At 36.0% G+C, this 24,160-nt stretch overlaps 2 protein-coding genes across 11 annotated transcripts in view; one reads left to right on the top strand and one right to left on the bottom strand.

The window, feature by feature from the left end:
• The window catches only part of DCC (DCC netrin 1 receptor), a 1,203,407-nt gene extending 1,186,195 nt beyond the window's left edge, over nt 1-17,212 (top strand). The window contains exons 28-30 of one of the 2 annotated variants that reach the window (XM_055298754.2): nt 8,024-8,166; nt 11,868-11,979; nt 13,640-17,212. In XM_055298754.2, the coding sequence (XP_055154729.2) occupies nt 8,024-8,166; nt 11,868-11,957 (233 nt within the window). In that variant the 3' untranslated portion in view covers nt 11,958-11,979; nt 13,640-17,212. Of the gene's footprint in view, nt 1-8,023; nt 8,167-11,867 lie in introns of both variants that reach the window. The other variant, XM_055298749.2, reaches the window with a different exon arrangement.
• LOC129493076 (uncharacterized) overlaps nt 1-24,160 on the bottom strand; it is a 277,186-nt gene that overhangs the window by 31,714 nt on the left and 221,312 nt on the right. The window contains exon 1 of one of the 9 annotated variants that reach the window (XR_008661035.2): nt 158-290. The exons of the other annotated variants lie outside the window; for them this stretch is intronic. The gene's annotated coding sequence lies outside the window, so the exon portion shown is untranslated. Of the gene's footprint in view, nt 1-157; nt 291-24,160 lie in introns of those variants that run through there. 9 annotated transcript variants of the gene reach the window in all.

Here is a 24,160-nt window from a genome sequence, read left to right as displayed (position 1 = left end):
TGAGGCTGCTCTTCTGCACCTGATGCACGCTGCTAGCCCATCTCAGAACTCCAGCCCATTTTTATTTTTTCCTCTTAGTGGGTCCTGCTGAGGAGATAACATTAAAACCAAAGCGATGCTCACTTAATTAGTTGTACATCAGTGTAAGAATATTTACTTAGCACATCAACAGCCAGCGTTCCACCAAAGGGTCGCCTGAAACTTCTCCAACATGCACCCTGGATAGGAGAAATTCTGCAGTGGCTTCAGATTGAGCATTCGTAAATTTAAATTTTTCAATTAGCCATGGATCATTTAACCTCAGAAACGTAATACCACTTAGTTTTAGTTAGAGTATCTGTTTGAAATACAAAAGCAATAAAACTTTGTTGGTACAGCTTTTCACTAATAATTTTAAGAAAAAAATGACAAAACATTTTTTACAAAGCACTAGTTTAAAACTAAATTATAGCAATTTGAATTAAGCTTTAACTGGCTGGAGATTCCTTTGGATTCGATAGATCGACTAATTCTTCCTAAGTCTTAAGGAGAAGCAAGAAGTCCAAATGTAAAGTTAAGTACAGGTAGAAGGCTATATTATCCTTCCTTGTGTAGTTTTCATAGCTAATAACTTAAAAATTAAATTTCTTACATTTATAGACATAAAGATCCCAAAATCCAAAGAAATTAGACTATTGAGCCAAGGTCACAAAACTAGGTCCTAGGCTAAAATGCTTCCTCTGTATCTGGATATTTATTTGAGCACTCATTAAATACTTGGAATTTGTTGTATAGATCACACAGTTTACCATCACTGAAAATAATAATAATGATATAGATCAGCTTAGACTTCAGAGTGGGAAACCCTTCACCTTTCAAGGCCTATTTGCAAAATGAAAGGTGATTTTTCCAATTTCTCAGAGCCCCAGTACTGATCCTCTTCTCACTAGCTCCCACCCAGCCTTGAGCACCTCCCTCTCCCAAAATGAGGTGGATTTTTTTTTTTTTTAACCACATTTTGAAAATCACTTTTCATATTTGGGAGAGATCCCAGAGGACCCTGACTCCAAAATTGAGATTATATTAACAGCTAGGAGCCATGGAAGAGATTCTTTTCATTTTTCTTTTTCCTTTGATATATGTTTCTGATAGAGCTCATAGAAGTTTTATGAAAAGCGTTCATGTTTAGGCCAATTGTCAATGTTAAGTGTTGTTCTCCAAAGTGAATAAATAAATATGAAGCTTTCTCTGTAGCTACAATCTAGATCTACCAACATAGAAAAAGTCATCAAAAATTCTATCATTTCTTAACATTAAAGAACAGCACTTTGATATCCCAAAGTAATATGTTTTCAGTTTGTTTCTTTTCTAATTGCCGTAATTTCCATTAGTTCTTGGGTAGGATGGTGGCTCTCTTCTAGTGAGTCAAAACACTGCCAGGCACATCAAAGGCTCTCATGCCTCAAGGTAGTCCATTATCAAGAAGGAGTCACCAAGAATGGGTGAGGCCAGGGATGCATAAACAAAGTGGGCTTTAAACCTGGCTTCTGAAAGCAGTGTAGAAAAAAACCAGTTAGTCTCCCAGGAAGTGTGGCAATGCCCCTTTTCAATGTCAAAGTCTTTGAAATCTAGGAAAGCTTCATGTGGAAGAGCAGATCGGGGTTAGGACAAATGGTCTCCCAACAGTAGCAGTCAGTCCATCAGCAGGTGAGAGGCTGCAACATGGTGTCCAGTATCCTGTTTGGATTGGACTGTGCTCCAGGCCTCACCCACTAATCCACATGCCTGATGACTACACTGCCTTCTCATTTGAACATAGTCCATACCAGGAGACTGATTATTTTATATAAAAATGTTCATTTGGCTTAAATGGTGTAGAAGATGGATTGAGAATTTAGACACATGGGAAGGTGACTGATCAGGTCTCAGGCACAAGGTAAAAGATTAAAGGCATGTCTCGTAGCCCCACGAAAGAACAGGGATGCAGACCAGAAAATCAAGAAAGAAGGCATTTATGCTTGGTGAACTACAAGCACTTAAGGAAAAAGCACTGCTTGGTGAGCTTGTAGGGACCCAGGTTTCACCAGTGCACAGGCTTGAAATATTGAACACTGAATCTACACAAAAAAATACAAACAAACATCATGCAGGGATGGAGTTATGCACAACCAGGAACACGGTGTCTGCCTTCCCACAAAGGATGTTTTCATGGAAATCTTGGTTTTAAAACATTTATTCTCCTTAACTAAAGGGCAATTTTGAGACCACAGTTGCCTAATTAGTTGTTAATAAATCTCTCCTGGGAAATTTCCCTCATAACTCTTTAATTGCCCTTTCAAGGAAAGGAAAGAAAAATATTTAAGGCCATAGAGTGTCCCAGTCAAATCCTGCTGACAATGAACTCTGGGAGGCTGTTTAAATTCTTTGCCTCTACTAGAATTTTATTGAAATTAATTCTACGTTCATCTCCAGGGACCTCAGTATTCTCTTCAACAAAATAAAAGGAAGGTCATTCGCTGAGCTCCAAGAGCCCTCGCGGTTCCTGCATTCTAAATTTCTGTGATTCTGTGAATATTACTTGAGAAAAGGCAGTCATCTGAGGTTTAAACACTCTGTGCCATCTTTGAGCGGAGACAACGTCTTCGATTCCTTTTGTGAGGCTCACCATGTCTTGTACATTTGTTCAACACTCACTACATTTTGAATGTACAACTGTTGCCTGGGCACTAGAGAAAATCAATTATTATAATGAACTTTCTAATGAGTATGAGTGATGGTACTCTTTAGGCATGTCCATGCCCTATTGTAATAATAAGAGTGTGGTTGATGCAGTATGATACACATAGTGCAATACGCCTAAGTGTTTGGAATTCTGGGAAGAAAATACACCATAAGAATGTATTTCCATCGTGATAAACCATAGCCTATGCCTAGGAATTCATTTCTCTGCATGTAAAACTGACAAATTGTGATGAAGTACATGTTATGGAATTATATACAGCAGTCTAAAAGAATCTTTACTTTTACGTTTCTCAGAATAGAACAGGCACTGGCCCTACTTGAATTTCCTACATAATAAGCTATGCCTATGCCTTTCACTTTTTATTGCAGATACTTATGTTAGAGTGAATTGATTTTCAGAATGTGTTAAACATGCATTGCATGTGTTTGGTTACATGTTAAATCGTAAGTTTTCAGAAGTAGCTGAGTTTCTTAAACATGTTTTTAAAATGAAAAATTTTAAATAAATAGGTTTTATGATCAAGGGAGTCTAGGTCAAAAATAAGTAAGAGATGTGTGAAAAAATATATAGAGACAAATGTTCATTTTTAAAATGCAGCTGCTGTGTTAAACATAGGAAGGGATAAGAGCTAGCTTCTGGAAGGTGCTAAGAGGAACAGCTTTTGTGGCAATAAAACTATTATAAATTCAGGTTTAATCAGAACATTGCAAGCATTCTTGAAGGGCATACAAACAAAATTCAGGCCACACAACTCAAAATACGTGGTTGGTAGATACCTTCTCAAGGTTTATGCCTCTTTTTAAAGCTTTTAAACTTTGTGAATTATTTTTTAAACTTTATGCCTTCACTTAAATAATAATCTAAAATATCAACATGAATTTCACATGCTGGTTTATCCATACCTGCCAAGGTTTTTAGTGGCTGCCTTCCTATTTGGGTTTACAATTAAGATGGCACGACGAACACCATGGTTATAGTCAGCAGTTTTAAAAAAAAATGGTGTGTAAGTGGAGGTAAAGCATTCACATCCAGTGAAGACCACCTGACATTACAGTCCCTATATGAATGAGGTCTTGCCTATTGTTGAGTTAGAAAATCTTCACAGAATTGGAAAAAACTACTTTAAATTTCATATGGAACCAAAAAAGAGCCCCTATAGCCAAGACAGTCCTAAGCAAAAAGAATAAAGCTGAAAGCATCATGCTACCTGACGGCAAACTATACTACAAGGCTACAGTAACCAAATCAGCATGGTACTGGTACCAAAACAGAGATATAAACCAATGACACAGAACAGAGGTCTCAGAAATATCACCACATACCTACAACCATCTGATCTTTGACAAACTTGACAAAAAAAAAAGCAATGGGGAAAGGATTCCCTATTTAATAAACGGTGTTGGGAAAACTGGCTAGCCATATGCAGAAAACTGAAAGCTGACCCCTCCTTACACCTTATACAAAAATTAACTCAAGATAGATTAAAGACTTAAATGTAAGACCTAGAACCATACAAACCCTAGAAGAAAACCTAGGCAATACCATTCAGGACATAGGCATGGGCAAAGATTTCATGATTAAATCACCAAAAGCAATGGCAATGAAAGCCAAAATTGACAAATAGGATCTAATTAAACTAAAGAGCTTCTTCATAGCAAAAGAAACTATCATCAGAGTGAACAGGCAACCTACGGAATGGGAGAAAATTTTTGCAGTCTATCCATCTGACAAAGGGCTAATATCCAGAATCTACAAAGAACTTAAACAAATTTACACGAAGAAAATACATAACCCCTTCAAAAAGTGGGCAAAAGATATGAACAGGCACTTCTCAAAAGAAGACATTTATGCAGCCAAGAAACATGAAAAAAAGCTCATCATCACTGGTCATTAGAGAAATGCGAATCAAAATCACCACAAGATACCATCTCACACCAGTTAGAATGGCAATCATTAAAAAGTCAGGAAACAACAGGTTCTAGAGAGGATGTGGAGAAATAGGAACACTTTTACACTGTTGGTGGGAGTGTAAATTAGTTCAGCCATTGTGGAAGACAGTGTGGTGATTCTTCAAGGATCTAGAATTAGGAATGCCATTTGACCCAGCAATCCCATTACTGGGTATATGTTCAAAGGATTATAAATCATTCTACTATAAAGACACAAGCACACGTGTGTTTATTGTAGCACTATTCACAATAGCAAAGACTTGGAACCAACTCAAATGCCCATCAGTGACAGACTGGATAAAGAAAATGTGGCACATATATACCGTGGAATACAATGCAGCCATAAAAAAGGATGAGTTCATGTCCTTTGTAGGGACATGGATGAAGCTGGAAACCATCATTCTCAGCAAACTATAAGAACAGAAAACCAAACACCACATGTTCTCACTCATAAGTGGGAGTTGAACAATGAGAACACATGGACACAGGGAGGAGAACATCACACACTGGGCCTGTCAGGGGGCAGGGGGCTGGGGGAGGGATAGCATTAGGACAACTAATGTAGATGACAGGTTAATGGGTGCAGAAAACCACCATGGCACATGTATACCTATGTAACAAACATGTACATTCTGCACATGTACTCCAGAACTTAAAGTATAACACAAAAAGAAGGGGGAGGCAGGAGAAAAGTTTTAAATTTATATTAATAAAAAAATAGTAAAATTATGATTATCAGAGGCTGTGAGGTGAGAGAATTGAGGAGATGTTGGTCAAATGGTACAAAATTTCAGTTAGGAGGAATAAGTTCAAGAGATCCATTGTATATTGTGGCGATTAGAGTTAATAACTATATATTGTATACTTAAAAATTGCTGAGGATTGAAAGTGTTCTCAACACAAAAAATAAGTATGTGAAGTAATACAGATGTTAAATAGCTTGATTTAGCCATTCCATAATGTATATACACGTATCAAAACATTATGTTTTACACCATAAATATATTTTTCCTTGTTGATTAAAAATAAAACAAGTTGTTGAATAAATGAAAAAAAAAAGAAGGAAAATGTTCATAATGAAAACTGGGCATGAATGACAAACCCAAAATGATTGTAATATAGCAACAGTATTAAATTCATATGGCAATTTTGTTTTAGCCCAACCATCTCATTTATCATATTAATGATTATAATCCAAATTGTACTATTTTCACAGGGCCTTTCTGTTTACCTTTAAATGTGTTTTTGTTTTATAGCATAGGATAAGAACTATAAGGTATGATGCTTATAGCAAGTTTTATGTTTGTATATATTTTAAAAATATTGGAATACAGTATTTTAAGTCAATGCTGGAGTTGATTAAAATCTTACTTTTCCCTTTAAATTACAAGTCAGTTATGAGAAACAATGATAAAAAATGAGCTTTTATCCCCAGATTTATAGTCCTTGAACTAGATTTCATGTTCAATTATATTGCTTCCTCAAAAAACCCACGTAAATTGGATGGGCTAGGTCAACAAGCTAGTGATCATCCTTCTTTTGCTCCATGGAGTTAGACAGATGTTGGTGCAAACTCTTACACTGCCTGCCCATTTCTAAATGTGCGAACTTAGGCAAGTTACTTATTTTTTCTTTATTTTGGCACCCCCATGTGTGAACTGAGAATAAGAATACTTAGCAGGATTGTTTTGAAAAATATTAATATATAATATTATGATTAATATTAAAAATAGCCCTCATTGGATAACTATTATTATCACCAACTCCCAGGCAACTTTTCACAGCGTGAATAGTTAGCCCTCTTTGAACAAGTTACTAAGTATCAGCCACTTTAAATACATAATCTCATTTAATCCTAACAAATTACTAGTATCATTCCTATTTTGCAGATGAAAAACAGGCCAAGACAGGTTCAGCTGACAAGAAATTGCACAGATCTGAATGCAGACTGGACTTACTGTGAATCCCAAATTCTCCCTCACCATGTTATTTTGTCCAAAATGAAACTAAAATGCTTGGCATAGATCTAGAGTTTTGTAGGCACTCAGTAAATATTATTTCCACTCTGAAGAAAACGATTCATGTTTTATTTCGCTTCTCATCAGAGGTACCACGAACAGAATATCACCCTTTTATGATAAATCACTCGAATTGCAGACTTTTGATCCCTAAAGTTCAAGAGTGAAAAGATATAAATATGAAGAAATTTCATGTTAGGTCATGGGATGGGAAAAGATGTTTATGTCAGGATTTACCATTTCTAGTGACCAGCACCTAGCAAATTGCTGGTTTATTAGATTTATTTATTATTCTGGTTGTTTCCTTCAGATGACTCCTATTTATCTGATTATAGAATAACCTCTGAGCTTTATTAGCTAGAATGTTGTTTTCCAAAGTGTAGTCCAAACAACTTTTTCTTGGCAAAATATAGGACCCCATTAGAACCATTAGGACTAAAATGTCATCTCTCGTGTTAGAAGAGAACTGAGGCCACTGCGTTTTCATGGCTTTCTCTAATACCTTTCCTGCTGAACTCTTGGTTACAATGCTAATAATGACACAACCCCTTGGTTATGTGAGGTGTACTAGCTGATTCAATAAGCCTTTATAAAAGTTTTATTTTCAGCTATAAGGACAAGGTTGTATTAGTGCTACAAGCTAAGCAGAATTTATAAGGCAAATTTCAGTTCCCCCCAAAAAGGCAGCCCTTATGTATAGGAGACAGAAATAATCATCTATCTGATACTCAGCAGTGCCTCAAATGATTTTCATGAGCAACAGAATGTCTTTTACTGACAAAAGGCATACAGATTAGAACAGAATTACATCTTTTTTTGTTCCAAAATGGAATTAAAAATGATTATCACATTAGCCATGATAGATTTTATTTTATTCTAACATCTTATGCTTATTTGTAGACCAGGGCAACCATCTCTTCTAGCTCTGCAAATCTTCCTTGGTTCTGCTATGCAACTTAGGGCTTATTTAGGTGGTTTAGCACAGGGCTTTCTGGCCCTAAGCTGAGACTGGCACCAAATAAGCTTGCCTGACACTTTATAGGGTATGATGAACAGTCCAGAGCTCCCAGGCAACTTTCCACAGCATGATTTGGAATCTACTTCCAATTACATACGGCTAGCGGAGCTGCATCTGGAGAAGCCTAATCAGAATTTGTCTTCCATTTAGTAGAAATAAAACGAGCCCACTCATTGTGTCAGAATTCATCTTTACACTACAGAATGAGCAATAACCTAAAATCAATGCCAATCTCCTGGATATGGTGTGTATAGTTGAGAAAGTGTTCTGCAGAATGTTTTCTACATTACTTTCATCACTGTGTTTTCTATTTCAGGGCCCACTCTTCCTAAGACCCATGTGAAAACTGCCTCCCTTGGGTTGGCTGGAAAAGCAAGATCCCCTTTGCTTCCTGTGTCTGTGCCAACTGCCCCTGAAGTGTCTGAGGAGAGCCACAAACCAACAGAGGATTCAGCCAATGTAAGGGCATCTTTAAAATTCATGCTTCATCGAGGGACGGATTGACTGGCGCTGTGTAATAGGATCTAAACCAATGAGTACTGTCCATTCACCCCAGGCCATTGTTGTTCTTATTGTTGTTTGTTCTTCTGTTTTCCTGCCCTTAAATATGAAGAGGAAATAAAAGCTATGAAAAAAATTATGTCAGAGACTTAGTTATGTAAAAAAGTTGATTCTTAAGGACAGTCTTAGAAATATGACCAGATAGCTACAGAACGTGTGGTTTTACACCCATATATGTACATAATATATACATACACACATGGATACGTGTGTGTGTGTGTGTGTGTGTTTCCTTTCAATAGGAAGAAATACCTTGGCATTCTTGGAAATAAATAAGACTATATAACTCTTTTTCTTCCTTTTTTTTTTTTTAAGAGACAGGGTCTTGCTGTGTTGCCCAGGCTAGAGTGTAGTGGTTATTCACAGGCACAATCATAATGCACTACAGCCCTGAACTTCTTAGCTCAAGCAGTTCTCCTGCCTCAATTTCCCAACTAGCTAAGACTATAGGTGAACATTACTACACCAACCTATACAGTTATTCTCTAAAATTAAAAAATATAGTGACAAAAATCTATATTATGAGGGTTTTTTGAAGTTATTATATGTTACTTCTGAAATCATAAAATACCAGAAATATAGATTTGTGGAGGAAGAAATATGAAATAAAAAATTGAAGGAGTTTAAATAATACAGAAAGGAAATGACATAATTAGAAAATAAGAAGGGAAAGTTTATTTAAAGACAGAAAAAGTCTTACTAAGAAAATAAGCTAAAAAGGGTTCCAGTTAGAAAACTCAGAAGGAACATCAATGGAGAAGGGGAAAAGATCAGAATTTTAAGAGAAAAAAACATTTATCCCAAAAATGCACTGTAAAGGAGATTCAAAAAGATGTTGCCTAAAGGCAGCTGTTTATAGTACACTTTAGTTGTTTTTGAATATAATTCAAGAGAAAACATTTAAAAGAAGCCTAAGGAATTAACATATCAGATATCTTAAAAAATCAGGGCACTAGAAGAGAAAAAAGATGAAAAGAGCAGATTAAAATTCTATTTTATTATTACATTTGGATCTTTTTTAAGCATAAATTATGAAATGAGAATAATCTGCCACCCTTCCAACTAGCTTCAGTTTTCTTCATACATAAATGAAGTCTTCTGCAAAATTTGCAAATAATGTATTGAAAAATAAATTTATAACAATATCAAGGAATAAGTAGGTCGCATTTAATCAGTCCTCTGTAAGCAATGCAACTACCAGGTTTTTTATAAAAATTATACTTTCTTTTGATATCTGGTTGTTGTTAAAAACAAAGAATCATTTCATTTGAATGAAGAACAATACATTTTTCTTGACTTAATTTTTTTCAATACTACAAACAATAAAATATTTTAACTACATAGAGATCAAGGAAGCTGAGTATGTGGATGTGTCTGTGAATGTTTTGGCAGATGAGCATTATCTACTTAACATACTTTTCAAAGATTCAAATTTATAAGACTCTAATGCACTTTTGTCAGAATATAGCTGTTTACTTCAATATCTGCTTATGATCAAGGTTTGTGGCCACATCTCAAATAAAATCAAACTTCTAAGTTTACATGAAGTATCTCATCTCATAAGGAATCATGTCAGGTAGGCCTATTTTTACATTAAGGGTTGACTCTAAAGAATGGCAGCCAAAGGTATACTATTAAAAGCAGTAAGAAATACATATTAAAGGAAATACAGAAACAGGGCAAATAATCTAGACCAGCATTTGCCTATGAAAATATAATGTGTAATTTTAAATTGACTAGAAGCTACATTAAAAGATGTAAAAATAAATAGGTGAAGTTAATACCTTTTATCTAACCCAATAATTCCAAACTATTATCATCTCAACATGCAATAAATATTTAAAATTGTCAATAATATATTTTACTTTTTTTTGCACTAACTGTTCCAAAACTGGTGCATATTTTTTCATGTAAAACACATTTCAATTGAGACTAGGCACATTTTAAGAATATAATAGTTACATGTGGCTAGTGGTTGCCGTATTGTACAATGAAACCTAGACAGTTCGAGAACAACAACCAGACAATGAAAACAACATTTTGGAAATGAGTTGCCTAGTAATCCCCTCATTTCAACTTCACACACACACACACACACACACACACACACACACATTGTATGTATATAAACAGGCTTTTAGCCAAATTGGAAACTTTTCAGTCCTCTATTAAGCCCTGAAGATTGGGTAGTGTACGCCCAAATCATTCACTGACACGCTGAGATTTCTATAGGAAGCTCATACATTAATACTATACATTTTGAGCTGTTTTTTCAGTGGCTGGAGTAGCTTTGTGCCTACCTCCCACCCATGCAAATTCTATCAATGCTCTCTTGAGATCAAGGGTATTTACTTGGCAAGATTAGAGATACGTCTCTGACCGTGGTGCTAAGGAATGTGTCTTTGCCTATGCAGAGCTAGAAATCATGGCTCAGGCCTCATTCGTTCAATCATTTAATCAATGGAACATGCTAGCCAAGAATAATAAGTAGAACATCTGTATAAGTCAAATAATATGTTCAAGAAAGGAAAAAAAGAAAACTAACATTTATTGAACACTTACCACTGGGCAGCCCTGACTTGTTGAATCCTCCTAACTCCTCAAAAGGCAAACTTGTTATTCTCATTTCACAAATAAGGAGACTAACTCAAATAAAATGTGCAAGTATATAAAAGGACTGGGATTCAAATCAGTTTCACATCTTGTTTCCTCATCTGGCTAACTATCAAAACTACCTGGGAATTTTTCTTTTAATTAGGATGTCCAGGTTCTTCCCATACCTTCTGAAACAGAATTCCTAAGCCTAGCGACCTGGTATTTGTGATAACTAGTAATTCTATTACTTACTGACATGATAATAGTGACTTATAGTGAGTGAGTTTACAGAGTGAATTAGTGACAGTTCACTAGGCATTCTGCAGTTCAACCTCTTCTTTTATCCACCATTCAAATTGTCCCAAAAAGGACTGACTGTGGTTTGGGGCATGAATTTTATTTCTACACACAAACTAAAGTCATAATCTCCAGACGTTTCATTGGCCAAGGCAAAGCCCATTGAGTTCTCACATATAAAAAAAAATGTATCTATGTCATGATACAGAGAAAAAATATTCTGTTCATAGCTTGATGGGTAACCTAGTAAGAGGAACAGGAGCGAATGTATTGAATATCCACCATATGCCAGACCCTATCATGGGCACTAAACATGTTACAGGAAACTCAGAATAGCCTATGAAATAGATGTCATTATCATTTTATAGATGAAGAAAACTACGTATCAGAGAGGTGCACTCACTTGTCTCAGACCACACAGCTAATAATTGGGAAAACTTGATTTGAAACCCAATCTTTTTGACTCTGAAACATCTTCCTTGTCACAGGTGGAGATGGAGTGGGTGAAACAATATGCAATCTCTTATTATCCCCTCTTTTATTACCAGCATCTTCATTCAATGAATATATTCCAAGGACAGCCCTGGCTGTGGTCTCCTCGGTCAGACTTGAGAATACTTAGCGCCCCAACTAGCTGTGGCCCCGGCCTTCATAAAAGAAATGGATCAATATTTGGTACTAACTCTTGGCTGTCATTCTCTTTATAGGTGTATGAACAGGATGATCTGAGTGAACAAATGGCAAGTTTGGAAGGACTCATGAAGCAGCTTAATGCCATCACAGGCTCAGCCTTTTGACATGTATTTCCGAATGGATGAGGTGAATTTTCCGGGAACTTTGCAGCATACCAGTTACCCATAAACAGCACACCTGTGTCCAAGAATTCTAACCAGTGTACAGGTCACCCATCAGGACCATTCAGTTAAGGAAGATCCTGAAGCAGTTCAGAAGGAATAAGCATTCCTTCTTTCATAGGCATCAGGGATTGTCAAATGATGATTATGAGTTCCCTAAACAAAAGCAAAGATGCATTTTCACTGCAATGTCAAAGTTTAAGCTGCTAGAATAGTCCTGGGCCTTTGTCACTGCAGTGACCACACTGTCATAACTAATGCCTATGTTTTCCTTTTTCAAGGCCTGTTGTTTAATGTGTAGGTCTAGTCTTACAAGATGCAAGTGCATTATTTAAGTCTGTACCATGCCATGGCAAATCAGTGCAAGCTCACTATTGTTTTCAACTTTAACATACAAAGCACCCATGGGAATCTCTCATGCCATAGCACCAAAGGATTGGATGTTTTCCTTACAGCACAAAAAGTAAATAGTAAACAAACAAAAGGCAGAGAATGCTTATGTTTGTAACTCATTCATTCATCTTGCACAAGTGGTGGAGATTAGTGAGTGGCTAAAAATTCACCTATTTTGGCAAGTATTTGTAAATCCACCCTTGGTTAATATGTACGTCTGGAGTCCAGAAACATAAAAATCTGCAACTAGTGGCATTCTGCCAGCAGCAGTACATTTCCGGAAAGAAGATATAATATGCAATCTTCTCAGACACATGGTAATTACATGCTTAAGCTTGTAATAGGACAGTTTTCAATTTGGGTGGCTTTTGTGCCACACCACACTGTGATACAATTTCAAAGCTTCACCAAGGCCATCTTCCTTAGGAGTTGGCCAGAAGAATGCCCCCACCCCTTCACCTCATCCCTCCCTGAGTTCTCCTTGGCAACTAGCGTTGGGTGAAATGGCCAGCTCCACATGTCATATGGTGCACTGGCCAATGTCACCTGTCTTCTAATCCCGTAGAAATGGCAGACTCCTTGAGAGCAGGCCCCGAGGAAGAGAAGGAAAATAAAAGGTAGCCTCTAACAGTACCTTCTCTTAAAGAATGCCAACTCTGCCTACAGGGTCAGTGTTGGTAAGCATTGGCCACCAGACCCTTTGGTTAAGGGAATCTTTTACACCACACCTGTGTCAGAGTCAGGGGGAAGCAGAGGGGCAGGTGCCACCTGACACTTCTGACATGTAAATCCAGCAGATACTTTTCAAAGCAGCATCTTAAACTGTGGACTACAGTTTTAAACTTCTATTGCTATGTTTATTTACAGCTTGGAACTAGCTAAAATTAAGAACATTTTGTATGCAGCCTTTTAGTTTCTGAATTTTCAGCTGCATTTGGAGTTAATCCCTGTTTATGCAGCTGAATCGCCAAAAGGGAGCTAGTTTGCATATTTATCAGTTAGGTGACTTGAAAACCCAATGAGAGAGTTTCAACTGAATTATTCCTTTCAGCTCTGCCTTTGATTTCAAGCTTGAGTAGGTCATAATTTTAAAAGAGCATGGAAGGGATAGGATCTTTACAACCTAATAGCTCCTTTTATTAGGTGGGTAATTATATATGAATCCCTGAATAAAATATTTTGAGCAAAATGGCACTGTAACAGAAGTAATAATTCAGATTATTTTTTTACAGTTTTATGTCGGGAAGGAAATCTGATGTCAAAGAGAGGGCTGTTCGAATGGTTCATTAGAAAGTCCGGTCCATTTGTGAATTTGTTCCTTCAACAAGAGTGCTCATTCAAGTTACTCAGATTTTCTGGAAGTCTTTTCTGAAGAGCTATGTGATGTTATTCTATGGGACAGATTACTCTTATTTAACATCTGGGTACTTAGGTAGACAACCTTCTACTGACCTGGAATAAAATGTTTCCTAACATAATATTAAATTATTCAGAAATAATCCATTACTTCAAAAAAGAAAATATTCATTGGGCTAGCCCAACCTTCTCTAGGCCCTAAGAATTATTACCTCCCCTTTCTAATTCTAGCAAACATGGAACATTCTCTTTAGGCACTTGACACCCATGAGGGTAATCCTGAGTGCTCAGTTTGGAATAGGTTGCAAATCTCAGATTTTAGGGATTGAGTCACACCTTCAATCTATAGAATGAAGTTGACCAATTAAAAAAACCTATCATTTTCACAAATTTCTAGATCCTTCTAGTTAAAAATAATTACTTAGAAAATAAATTTTTTAAAAATCCATTTAAAATACATGCTATTTGTGTTCAGTGGAAGTTATATTTCTGCTGCATGCTTTTGAAACTTTCTTCATTAAATAGAATGGTTGTCTTTCTTAGTAACTGGCAATGCCAATATTAGCACCATGCATTTAATCTATAATACAACCAATTTAAACATCCTCAAAAAACTCTAGTATCATTTACCTGGTAGTATTAATATACAATGATGTCACCACAACTTTTGTATAACTCTGTTCCTTTTACCCTCAAATGATTCATATATGTATACAATTGCCTGCCCAAGTTTTCAGGTAACTTATTAATTTCCCAGTCTCCTGAACTCTTGACAAGAAGAAACCTGTGAATACTGCAAACTAGCCTCTGACTTCCTCCTACTGAGTCTAGTTCATGGTATCCAGGACTCTTTATGCTCATAACTCTCTCTGATTCCCATTGGGTGATACCTGACAGCCAACCAGCTGCTCTGCCACCAAAACTCATTTCTCCCTGAAAAAGAAGGAAATCATATTTGGCAGAGCATTCTCTGGTCTGCCCTGTAATGTGCTGAAATGTCAGGCAAGATCCTCTTCTTTAAAAAAAAAAAACAAAAAACGGTATTTTTCTTTATATTTCACCCTAATAAGAAAGCTATTTTCTCTCCTCTAAAGAAATTTCTGCATTTGTGAAACTTATAAAAATTTAGATAGTTCAAAGGTATAAAGAATATTTGGATGATGCTCTAGCCAAAAGTTAAATATTTCGTAGTGAATTATAGCCAATAAGAAACCAGTCATACTTGCCTCTTTGAATAACAGAGATATAAGCTTCTAGAATATTTACATAATGAAGCTTTACATTTGGGTATTATAAAATGCATACTCAATTGAACGATCTGAAAAAAATACCAAGCCGGTGATATAAGTGGAGATTTATTAAGGATTCCTGTTGAGTATATTCTTAGTTTCTTCAAAATAAGGATTATTCAAAATTAGGTGTAGGTTCAGTCTCCTGCTTTGGTTCCAGCTACACAAGGAGAGCCATCCTGTGCTAGTGTGATGTTTCAGACAACGTTCTGAAACTAAAATGTTTGGCACTTATTGGCTTTTCCAATAAAGAATCCCTTAAGTACAGGTATTTCTGGAAGCTGTTGGTATCTGTGCTTGAAGACGATTGCTGATACTTATCCACCCTTTGGGTATTTCTGTTGACTTTGTTTAAACAATCATCTTATGGTTTTCTCCAAATGTAATATGGTATCTCAGATATAGCAGCTGGACTGTAATTACAACAAAAGGTTACCTCTAAAGATAACATCTTGCCATTTTAGATAAAATTGTGTCCCAGAATTCTTATGGTTTCGGAATGTCCATTTCTAGTCAATGAAAGAAGGAAAAATGGAAAAATTGTCTAGTTTCAGGCATGTATAAAGAAGACAAAATCATCTGAACTTTAAAATAGATGCAGAGCAGGGTTACTTTCCCTTTCACTCAGTTCCCTTCATGCAACCACAGGCAGTCCTGCAGGCCAGAGGTTACTATCCTAGCCTGCTCATAACCATATACTATACAGAGCCCACAACTTTCTGGAGATGCAGAAGCAGCCATACACTCAAGTCTCTCTGTTTTTGTAAATCACATTCAAAGCAACATTTTACTCATAATTTGCATTTTTCTGGTGACTTTCAGAAATCACTTTAGTATTGTACAGAAAAGCTTTTTATTTGAGTCCAGCGTTTAAAATTAAATTGGATACTTGGGAAAATCATAGATAGGTGTTTTGTATGATATTCCATTCCAATGCAAAATATACGTACCCATGCCTCAATGTATCTTGCTATCTAAATACCTGTTGCCAAAAAGTATTGATTTGGGAAAAAAAAATGCCAATTTCCTGGTCAGTGAGGTTATGTAAAAGACAAAATACCACACCCATATCAGCAAATGAATATTACTACTGATCTGGACTCTTCGTTGCCACTATTGCATAACGTTCACGTGGCAGACTTCCAGTTGCACTCTCTGAAGGACTTGTTTCTCTTGCTCTCAATAGAGAGCCTTTGTACACTGTCATCCTATGACTGTTGTTGGTAGAAGAGCAAGAGCAAAACTCTGCAAGATTTAATAAACACAGAGGCATGGGCCAAGGGATCTCACTGTGTGCTGAACGTGTATTTCCAGATGCAAGAAAGGAATGATGGAGAGGAGGAGAAATGCTGTTTTTTATTATTGTAGGGTAAATCTGACAATTCTGAACTTTGTGAATTGTCAGCTTGTTTGGGGGAAGGGTGGGCGGGTATGGGGTGTACTTTTTATAAGTAATATTTAATTTATTATTTAGAGTGGCTTCTTTTTGGATAATTTATGATAAAAAGGGAGATCTGGTTGGGATCTAGATACGGCTGTTAAAGCTGCAGTGTTCCATATCTCAGAGGGACCACTTTGGAAATGAATTGTCCATTGCTGAGTATGAAGAGATGTCCAGTCCAGGCAAAGCCTTCACTGAAGTTCCATCATCGCCACCTTCTCCCTTTTTAGGGTCATTCAAAGAAGATAACACCAAACCTAAATAATTCTGAAAGCATTTTGCAGATCAGTGCTACTCATTCAAAGGGCTTTGCAACTCAAACAGATTGTTAGTGTGCTAGTGATAAGTTTATTTGGTAGAAATGGGTATACTACAGCTTTAACTAGCCTTAGCGAGAAAAGAAATTTTTTGTTGTTACAAAACACCTTTTTTAACAAAAAGGTATTTTGAGCCCACAAAAAGTTTCTTTAAACTGTCAGATTCTAGCATTGTTAACCAAATTAGACTAGTGATTGCAATATTTAAGTGTAAATCTTGTTCTACGAGAAAGAAAACTTGCTTACAGTTTAAAACAATGACTGTTTCTACACATGATCTTGTATACTACTACACAAGGAAAAGGGGGTTTTGTAATCACTGTAGAACAGTCTCATATTCATTTTTTTATAGAAATGTTATTCCAATGGTGCATTTTTTGTTTAATAAAGTTTTGATACAAAGTTCTTTTTTCATGTTATTTACAGTAAATGCTGTACCACACACACAACCACAACCTTGCCTGTCTGTATCCTTAGGATTCCTTCTCTTACTCCGTTGGTGTTGCTGTAAAGGAATACCTGAGCTGAGTAACTTAATAAAGAGAAGAGGTTTAATTAGCTCATGGTTCTGCAGGCTGTACAATAAGCGTGGCGCCAGCATCTGTTCCTGGTGAGGCCTCAGGCAGCTTCCACTTATGGTGGAAAGGAAAGGGAAACCCACACGTGCAGAGATCGCATGGCAAGAGAGGAAGCAAGAGAGAGAAGCAGGAGGTGCCAGACTCTTTTAAGCAACCAGTTCCCTTGGGAACTAAAAGAATAAGAACTCACTCATTACCATGTGGACTGCACCATGCCGTTCATGAGGAATCTACCTCCATGACCCAAACCCCTCCCATTAGGCCCCACCTTCAACACTGGGGATCAAATTTCACCATGAGATCTGGAGGGGTCAGATATCAAAACCATAGCATAAATATTACCTTTTATTAAAAGCTGTGGTAGGAGCTATCAGTTCTCTGCCTCATACGCAAGTAAGTTACTATTTTTAAAGCAAGTGTACCCTTATGCCATTTTCATGCACACTCCCAGTGTGCTTTCACTCCAGTCAATAACCATGTCTCTTTATTGGAGACTTTCCCAAGACTGCTAGAACTTGTCTTTGCCTGCATGCGTGGGAGAGCTGGAAATGTCTGATTAGACCTTTCAAATAGCACCCCCTTTGCCCCGATGACAACAATTTTGAGTTGTAACCCAATTTATCTCCAGAGTACCACTGTAGCGCTGAGCCAAAGTGACTATGGGGCTACTGCTTCGCAATAGTGCACTGTAATAGCGTACCCTTGCTTAGACTGCCTCCCTCCCCTTTTTGTCTTGCCCCCTTCCCCTAATGGTTTCTCCTGGGAGCACTTCACAGTAAATCACCTTCATACAAATCTTCATGGCAGGGTCTGTTTCTAGGGAATTCACTCAAGGCAAGATCCTTCTAGCTGTGATCCAATTTCAACACACAAACAACAGATGAATAAAATACTCTCTTCATCATCCAGATATTTCATTCTCACAGTGTCAGCAGCAGAATATGGGGTCACATATGTGTTGAACATTATATAGCTACAATTACTGAAAGATTAAGTTTCGCATGTGTAGTAGGGTTCTCTAGAGAGAACCAATTGTGTGTGTGTGTGTGTGTGTGCATGTGTATACACACACACATATATACTATTGGTATATATATATATATTTCGGTTTGCACGATATATATACATATATACACATACATATATATACATATATATATATATATATATCTGAGACTTAATGTTAAATATTAACCTACACGATCACAAGGTCTCACAATAGGCCGTCTGCAAGCTTGAGGAGTAAGGAGAGCCAGTCTGTGTCTCTAAACTGAAGAACCTGGAGTCCAGTGTTCGAGGACAGGAAGTGTCCAGCACTGGAGAAAGATATAGGCTGGGAGGCTAGGCCAGTCTCTCCTTTTCACATTGGTTTTTCTTCCTGCTTTATATTCACTGGAAGCTGATTAGATTGTGCCCACCAGATTAAGGGTGGATCTGCCTTTCTCAGCCCACTGACTCAGATGTTAACCTCTTTTGGCAACACCCATACATACACACCCAGGATTAATACTTTGTATCCTTCAATCCAATCAAGTTGACGCTCAGTATTAACCATCACAGAATGTAATCTGTTCTTTAAGAGAAAGTCACATACTGATAAAAGTTTTATTAACTCTTTTGGGAAAGCGGAAAAATTCTCAGTAAGTTATTATTTGAAAGCAATGCATCACAGATGACAAGACGGGTGGAAACTTTAAAGTTCATCTAGCCTTTCCCATTTTCTTCAATTCATTATCATCCCATGTAGAAGGGAAAAATGTATTTAAAGATCTTAAAAGATGTGGATCGATTCCAACCCCTGTTCAGTTTTAGTGGGAATGTAAACTTGTGGTAGTCACTGTGGAAAACAGTATGACAGTTCCTTAAAAAATTAAACAGATCACCATAGAATCCAATAATTCCACTTTTGCTCATATACCCAAAAGAATTGAAAGCAGAGACTCAAACAGATATTCAACCACCTATGTTCATAAAAGCATTATTTACAATAGCCAAAAGATGGAAGCAACCCAATTGTCCATAGACAAATTAGTGGATAAAAAAAATGTGGCATAATCATACAATGGAATATTCTTTAGCCTTATAAAGAAATACTGTCATATGCAACAGCATGGATAAACCTTGGAGACATTATGCTTAGTAAAATAAGACAGTCACAAAAAGACAAATACTGTATGATTCCATTTATATGAGGAATCTAGAAAATTCAAATTCACAGAGATGGAAAAGAGAATGGTGGTAATCAGGGACCAGGGGTTGGGAGCAACAGTAATCGTTCAATGCATACATCATTTAAGTTTTGGAAGATGAATAAAGTTCTAGAGATGGATGGTGGGAACCATAACATAAAAATATGAATGTACATCATTTGTACACTTAAAAATGGTTAAAATTGTAAATTTTACATTACGTATCTTTTACCACAATTTTTAAAAATCTCCATATAAGAATATTCCAGCACCATCTTCTATAAATACTGATATTTCCTCTAAGGCTTCTAAACTATAAATATGTAACAGCAAACACATTAAAATAGATTGACATGCAAGAAACAGAAGCAGCACGTATACCACAGTCTACTTTATGTCAGATATATATTACACTATCATATTCAATTTATGTAATCAACCTACAAAGGAATGTTGTGCTGTCACAAAAGGCTATCAGAGATAATTACCTGCATGGGGAACTGGTTATTTGGAAAAAAAAAAAAATTGAATAAATTTCCATAGTCTGGCCTAGGGAGAAGAAGGTTAAGGGAGAAACTTAACTACTCTCTTCATTGCAAATATTTTATGGGAAGGATTTTAGAGAGGTTGAAGAATAAGATTCTCTCTCACCTCAAATACTCTATGATGTTATAATGAATATAGATAGGAAGATGTATTACTATGCATGTAGGTGAACTTAATAGGTCTAAAAGAAAATGGGGAATCAAAGAGGCTTACCCAAAGCTGGAACCCAGAAAGATTGACATCGTCTCTCTTTCAAAGAAATTTTCATTGTTGATTACTGATTTGTTTCATTTCTGTTAACATGTTTTAAAGGCATATTATAATTATTTTTCTTAAATTTCTTGTATGTTTTTCCAATAAATATAATTCTTAAAAATTTCCCCTAATCTCCATCCTATCATTTCTTTTCATATATGTAATACATATATATATGAAGTAATATATAATATATATTAATATTTTCTCTAAACATTTTTTGCATTTTCTCAGTTTGGGCATCCAAATTATGGCTTTGACTTTTTGTAAAGTTAAATATATCTTTTACTGTTCCCAGCAATGATTTCAATTTTCCCGTTGTATTTTTAATTTATTTGCAATTCTACCTTTTCTTGCCCATTCTTTTCATTTCATAATGTTGTCTCTTTTTTGCCTATGTTATTACTTATTAAATTCCAATTTTGTTTCATGGAGATAATATTTCTTCATAGGTGTAAAAAATGCCAAATAGTTTTCTATGAAAGAATCTCCTGGCTTTGTAAAATAATTGTTCTCTAAACCTACTATGACTCATTACCTTAGCCTATTATGTTTATTTAAGTTTGAAGTACTTTAATCTATGCATTTACTCGCAAATGAAGGAAGGTCTCTTCAGATCAATGAGTGCCAAGCCCCTGTGCAACTGGATTGCCCTCGGCCCATTATACCACCACTATGTTCTGTGACTTCTGATTCACAGCCAGATAGCCAGTTACACACAGATCCCAGAAAGTTTCCAGTATCTCACTGGCTTTCATCCAGTATAACTCTGCTGAACCCATAGACGGTCTTTCCTTTCCTCTCCCTGGTATTCTGATTTGCAAGTGAATTATTTTTGAAGAAGCAAATCTCAAGAATTCAGAAATGCCAGATCGCTTCCTTTATCTTTCCCTACCTACAAGGTTGTGAAGATGAGAAATGTATTCAAGATGATTAGTTCCCTTCTTACTTCTTCTGCTTAGTTCTGTTCTGACAGTTTATAGTAACCAAATAAATGGAGAGACAGAGTAGAGGAAAAAATAATAATTACTGAATGCCTGATGTTTTTGAGGCAGCCAGACTCCCTGCCTAGATTTTGGGGTTCATATAAACTTTGTGAACTAAAAAACCATTTTGCATAAGATCACTGGCAATATGGCAAGGATGGTTCATCTATCATGCTTTTCTCAAAGTTTCATTGGTCTGATAGTGAAACAAATCAATAAAACATTTCTGAGTTGTGTGGGAGGGCTTGCTTTTCAGGCCTGTATATTAATTTCTTCTTCTCCTCCTCCTCCTTCTCCTTCTTTTTCTAATACATTTTTTTCTGAGTCCATTGATATTTTAATAAGAAATTGGGATATGCTGTGTTAGGGGCAACTTTACAGGCATCAACATAATTTTTTTTAAAAAAGACAAGTTTTATTCTACTTTCTATTTACGGAAGTATAAATTATCTCTTACCTTTTATTTCTCTAACTCTAAGCTTAATCTATTTCTTAGTTACCAATTTCTTATTTCATGTTGTTATATCATTTTTCCTTTTCTGTAACTAATTGCTCTCATCTTCCTTAACTTCTGAAATTCATAATTTGATGCAATAAATAGTTAGGCAATTATTCCTGAGATAATTGGAATGTTCTCATTAGCAGTTCAAAAGATTTCTTGAAATAAATAACAGAAGTAATTTTTCCCAGAGTCCTTTCAGATTTAATTAACATTCTTCTTTATAAATTAATAACAGTCCTTTAATTTCCCTGTCTTTGCTAATATCTATTCTGACTCTTCATATAAGTTTGACAAAATATCTGTTAGTAGAACAATTTTTCACCATCTTAATGTTTCTTAAGAATTTAATTTTTGTGCTATTCTTCGAACCTGCGGTGGATTTCCTGAGCTACTTTTTTTCTTTTTATTCAAGCTAAAACTGTTCTTTGGTGTGGAATTCTCCTAACAGTGGTAGCATTTCAATTTTGTAGATGTGACTCATTTGTCATGAATTATTCCTATTTCTTCCCCAAATAGGATGTTTCAGAAAACTAACTGTAACATTTACTTCATAGGGATGGTGTGGGCTTAACTTTAAATCAGACAATGTATACAAAGCCCTTAGAATTCCTGGTTCTTGGCAAAAGCCTAGTGAATTCTATTTCTGTTCTTTCTGTCTCTGTACTCAAATCTTTTGCTTGACATTTATGGACCTTTTCATATGTTTTAAAAAGTACACATGGGAATTTAGCAACTCTGGTTTACACGTATTTCTAACTTTATAGGTATAATTTCCAGCATGTATGCAGATGAAGAACGCAGATTTCCAAAGGATGGTATTATTATAAAATAGTTTTACCTTTCCTTAGTATATCCAAAAAATATTTATTTTAGAGCTTTTTGTTCACATACAAGGCACAATGCTAAGAGTACCAATGAACCAAAGGATGAAACTATACATCTTCTATATTTATACACTACATATATGTGTATATATATATGACCATAGTTCAAATGAGACAGTTAGATACTTTGAGTCAAGTAAAGAGCAATTTTCATCAGAGTACAGAGCATCAAATTAAATTCACAGAAGCCCTATAGGGAACATGGTGTTGAGAAGAGCTTTAAATTATAAATAAGACTAAAACTTTAGAGATGGAAATGGGCAATTCAGATGAAAGAAACTACATGAGCAAAAAGATAAAAAGGTTAGGATTTATAGACTTATATGAAAACTAAAGTATGCCGGGTTTTTTTATTATTTGAAGAAGTATATGGTTTGTGGGAAAAAAAGGTGGGAAGCACATTTGCATAATCAATGGAGATCTTGTAATGATGGTCCAAGATATGTAATTCTGTTAGCAATAAGAAACCACTGAGCATGAAAAGCTTAATTTTCTCATTCACAAATGCTTTTTGAATATTTATTGTGTACCAATAACCAAGCTAATATTGGAAAAACAACAGTGATCAATGTGAATATGACCCCTGCTCTCACGGAGTTTATAATTTACTTTTGGAGACAGAACAAATGAACAAATCAGTGCAATAATTATAATTGTGAAGAGTGCTATAAACTAAGGTTGTATTATAGAAACATAGTATCTTTTGAGGTTATTCACCATTATCAAAGAAGAATGGAGCCACTTCAGATCAGGCAAGACTTCCTCGCGAGGGTGGCATTTATCCCCTTAAACTGAAGACGATACAAAAGAGTCATTCATATGATATTGGGATGATGTGACATTCATTCCAGAGAAAGGAAAAAGCATAAGCAAATTCTTCAGTTGAGAACAATCTTGGCTTATGCAAAGAACAGACAGGCAGTTAGCGAAGTTGCCTTTCATTGAGCAAGAGGAAGAAATGGAGTCAAAGAAGTTAAAGGGTTAGGATTCGGCCAGATCATGCTGTACCTGCAATGCATGCTACTGTTTATATTCCAAAGGAAATGCGAGTCATTTGGGGGCACTAAGAAGAAGAAAGTTAACATCTAATTTATGTGTATCAAGGTAAAAAAAATTGTACATATACTACCTCACATGTGCAAAATCATGTAACAGCCTTTATTGTCTGGATTGTCTTCTATCTTGCCCATGATTCCCAGCTCTTTTTGGGTACTAAGATAAATCTCAATCTTGCCAATGAAAGGAGCTTATGGTTTCTTTTTCATCTACGGCAGCCTCTTTCTGCTTAGCTGAAGCTCTTTGGGATGAAGTCACGATGTTCAAAGTTCCAGCTCTCTGCCACAGCTGAATTTCTTATTGCTAAGGCCCTTCTTTTAAACAATCCTTGTTAAAGTGGCTTCTGGGCACATC

The sequence above is a fragment of the Symphalangus syndactylus genome, chromosome 1, assembly GCF_028878055.3.
Source record: "Symphalangus syndactylus isolate Jambi chromosome 1, NHGRI_mSymSyn1-v2.1_pri, whole genome shotgun sequence".
NCBI lineage: Eukaryota > Metazoa > Chordata > Mammalia > Primates > Hylobatidae > Symphalangus > Symphalangus syndactylus.
This window is presented reverse-complemented; position numbering and strand designations above follow the sequence as displayed.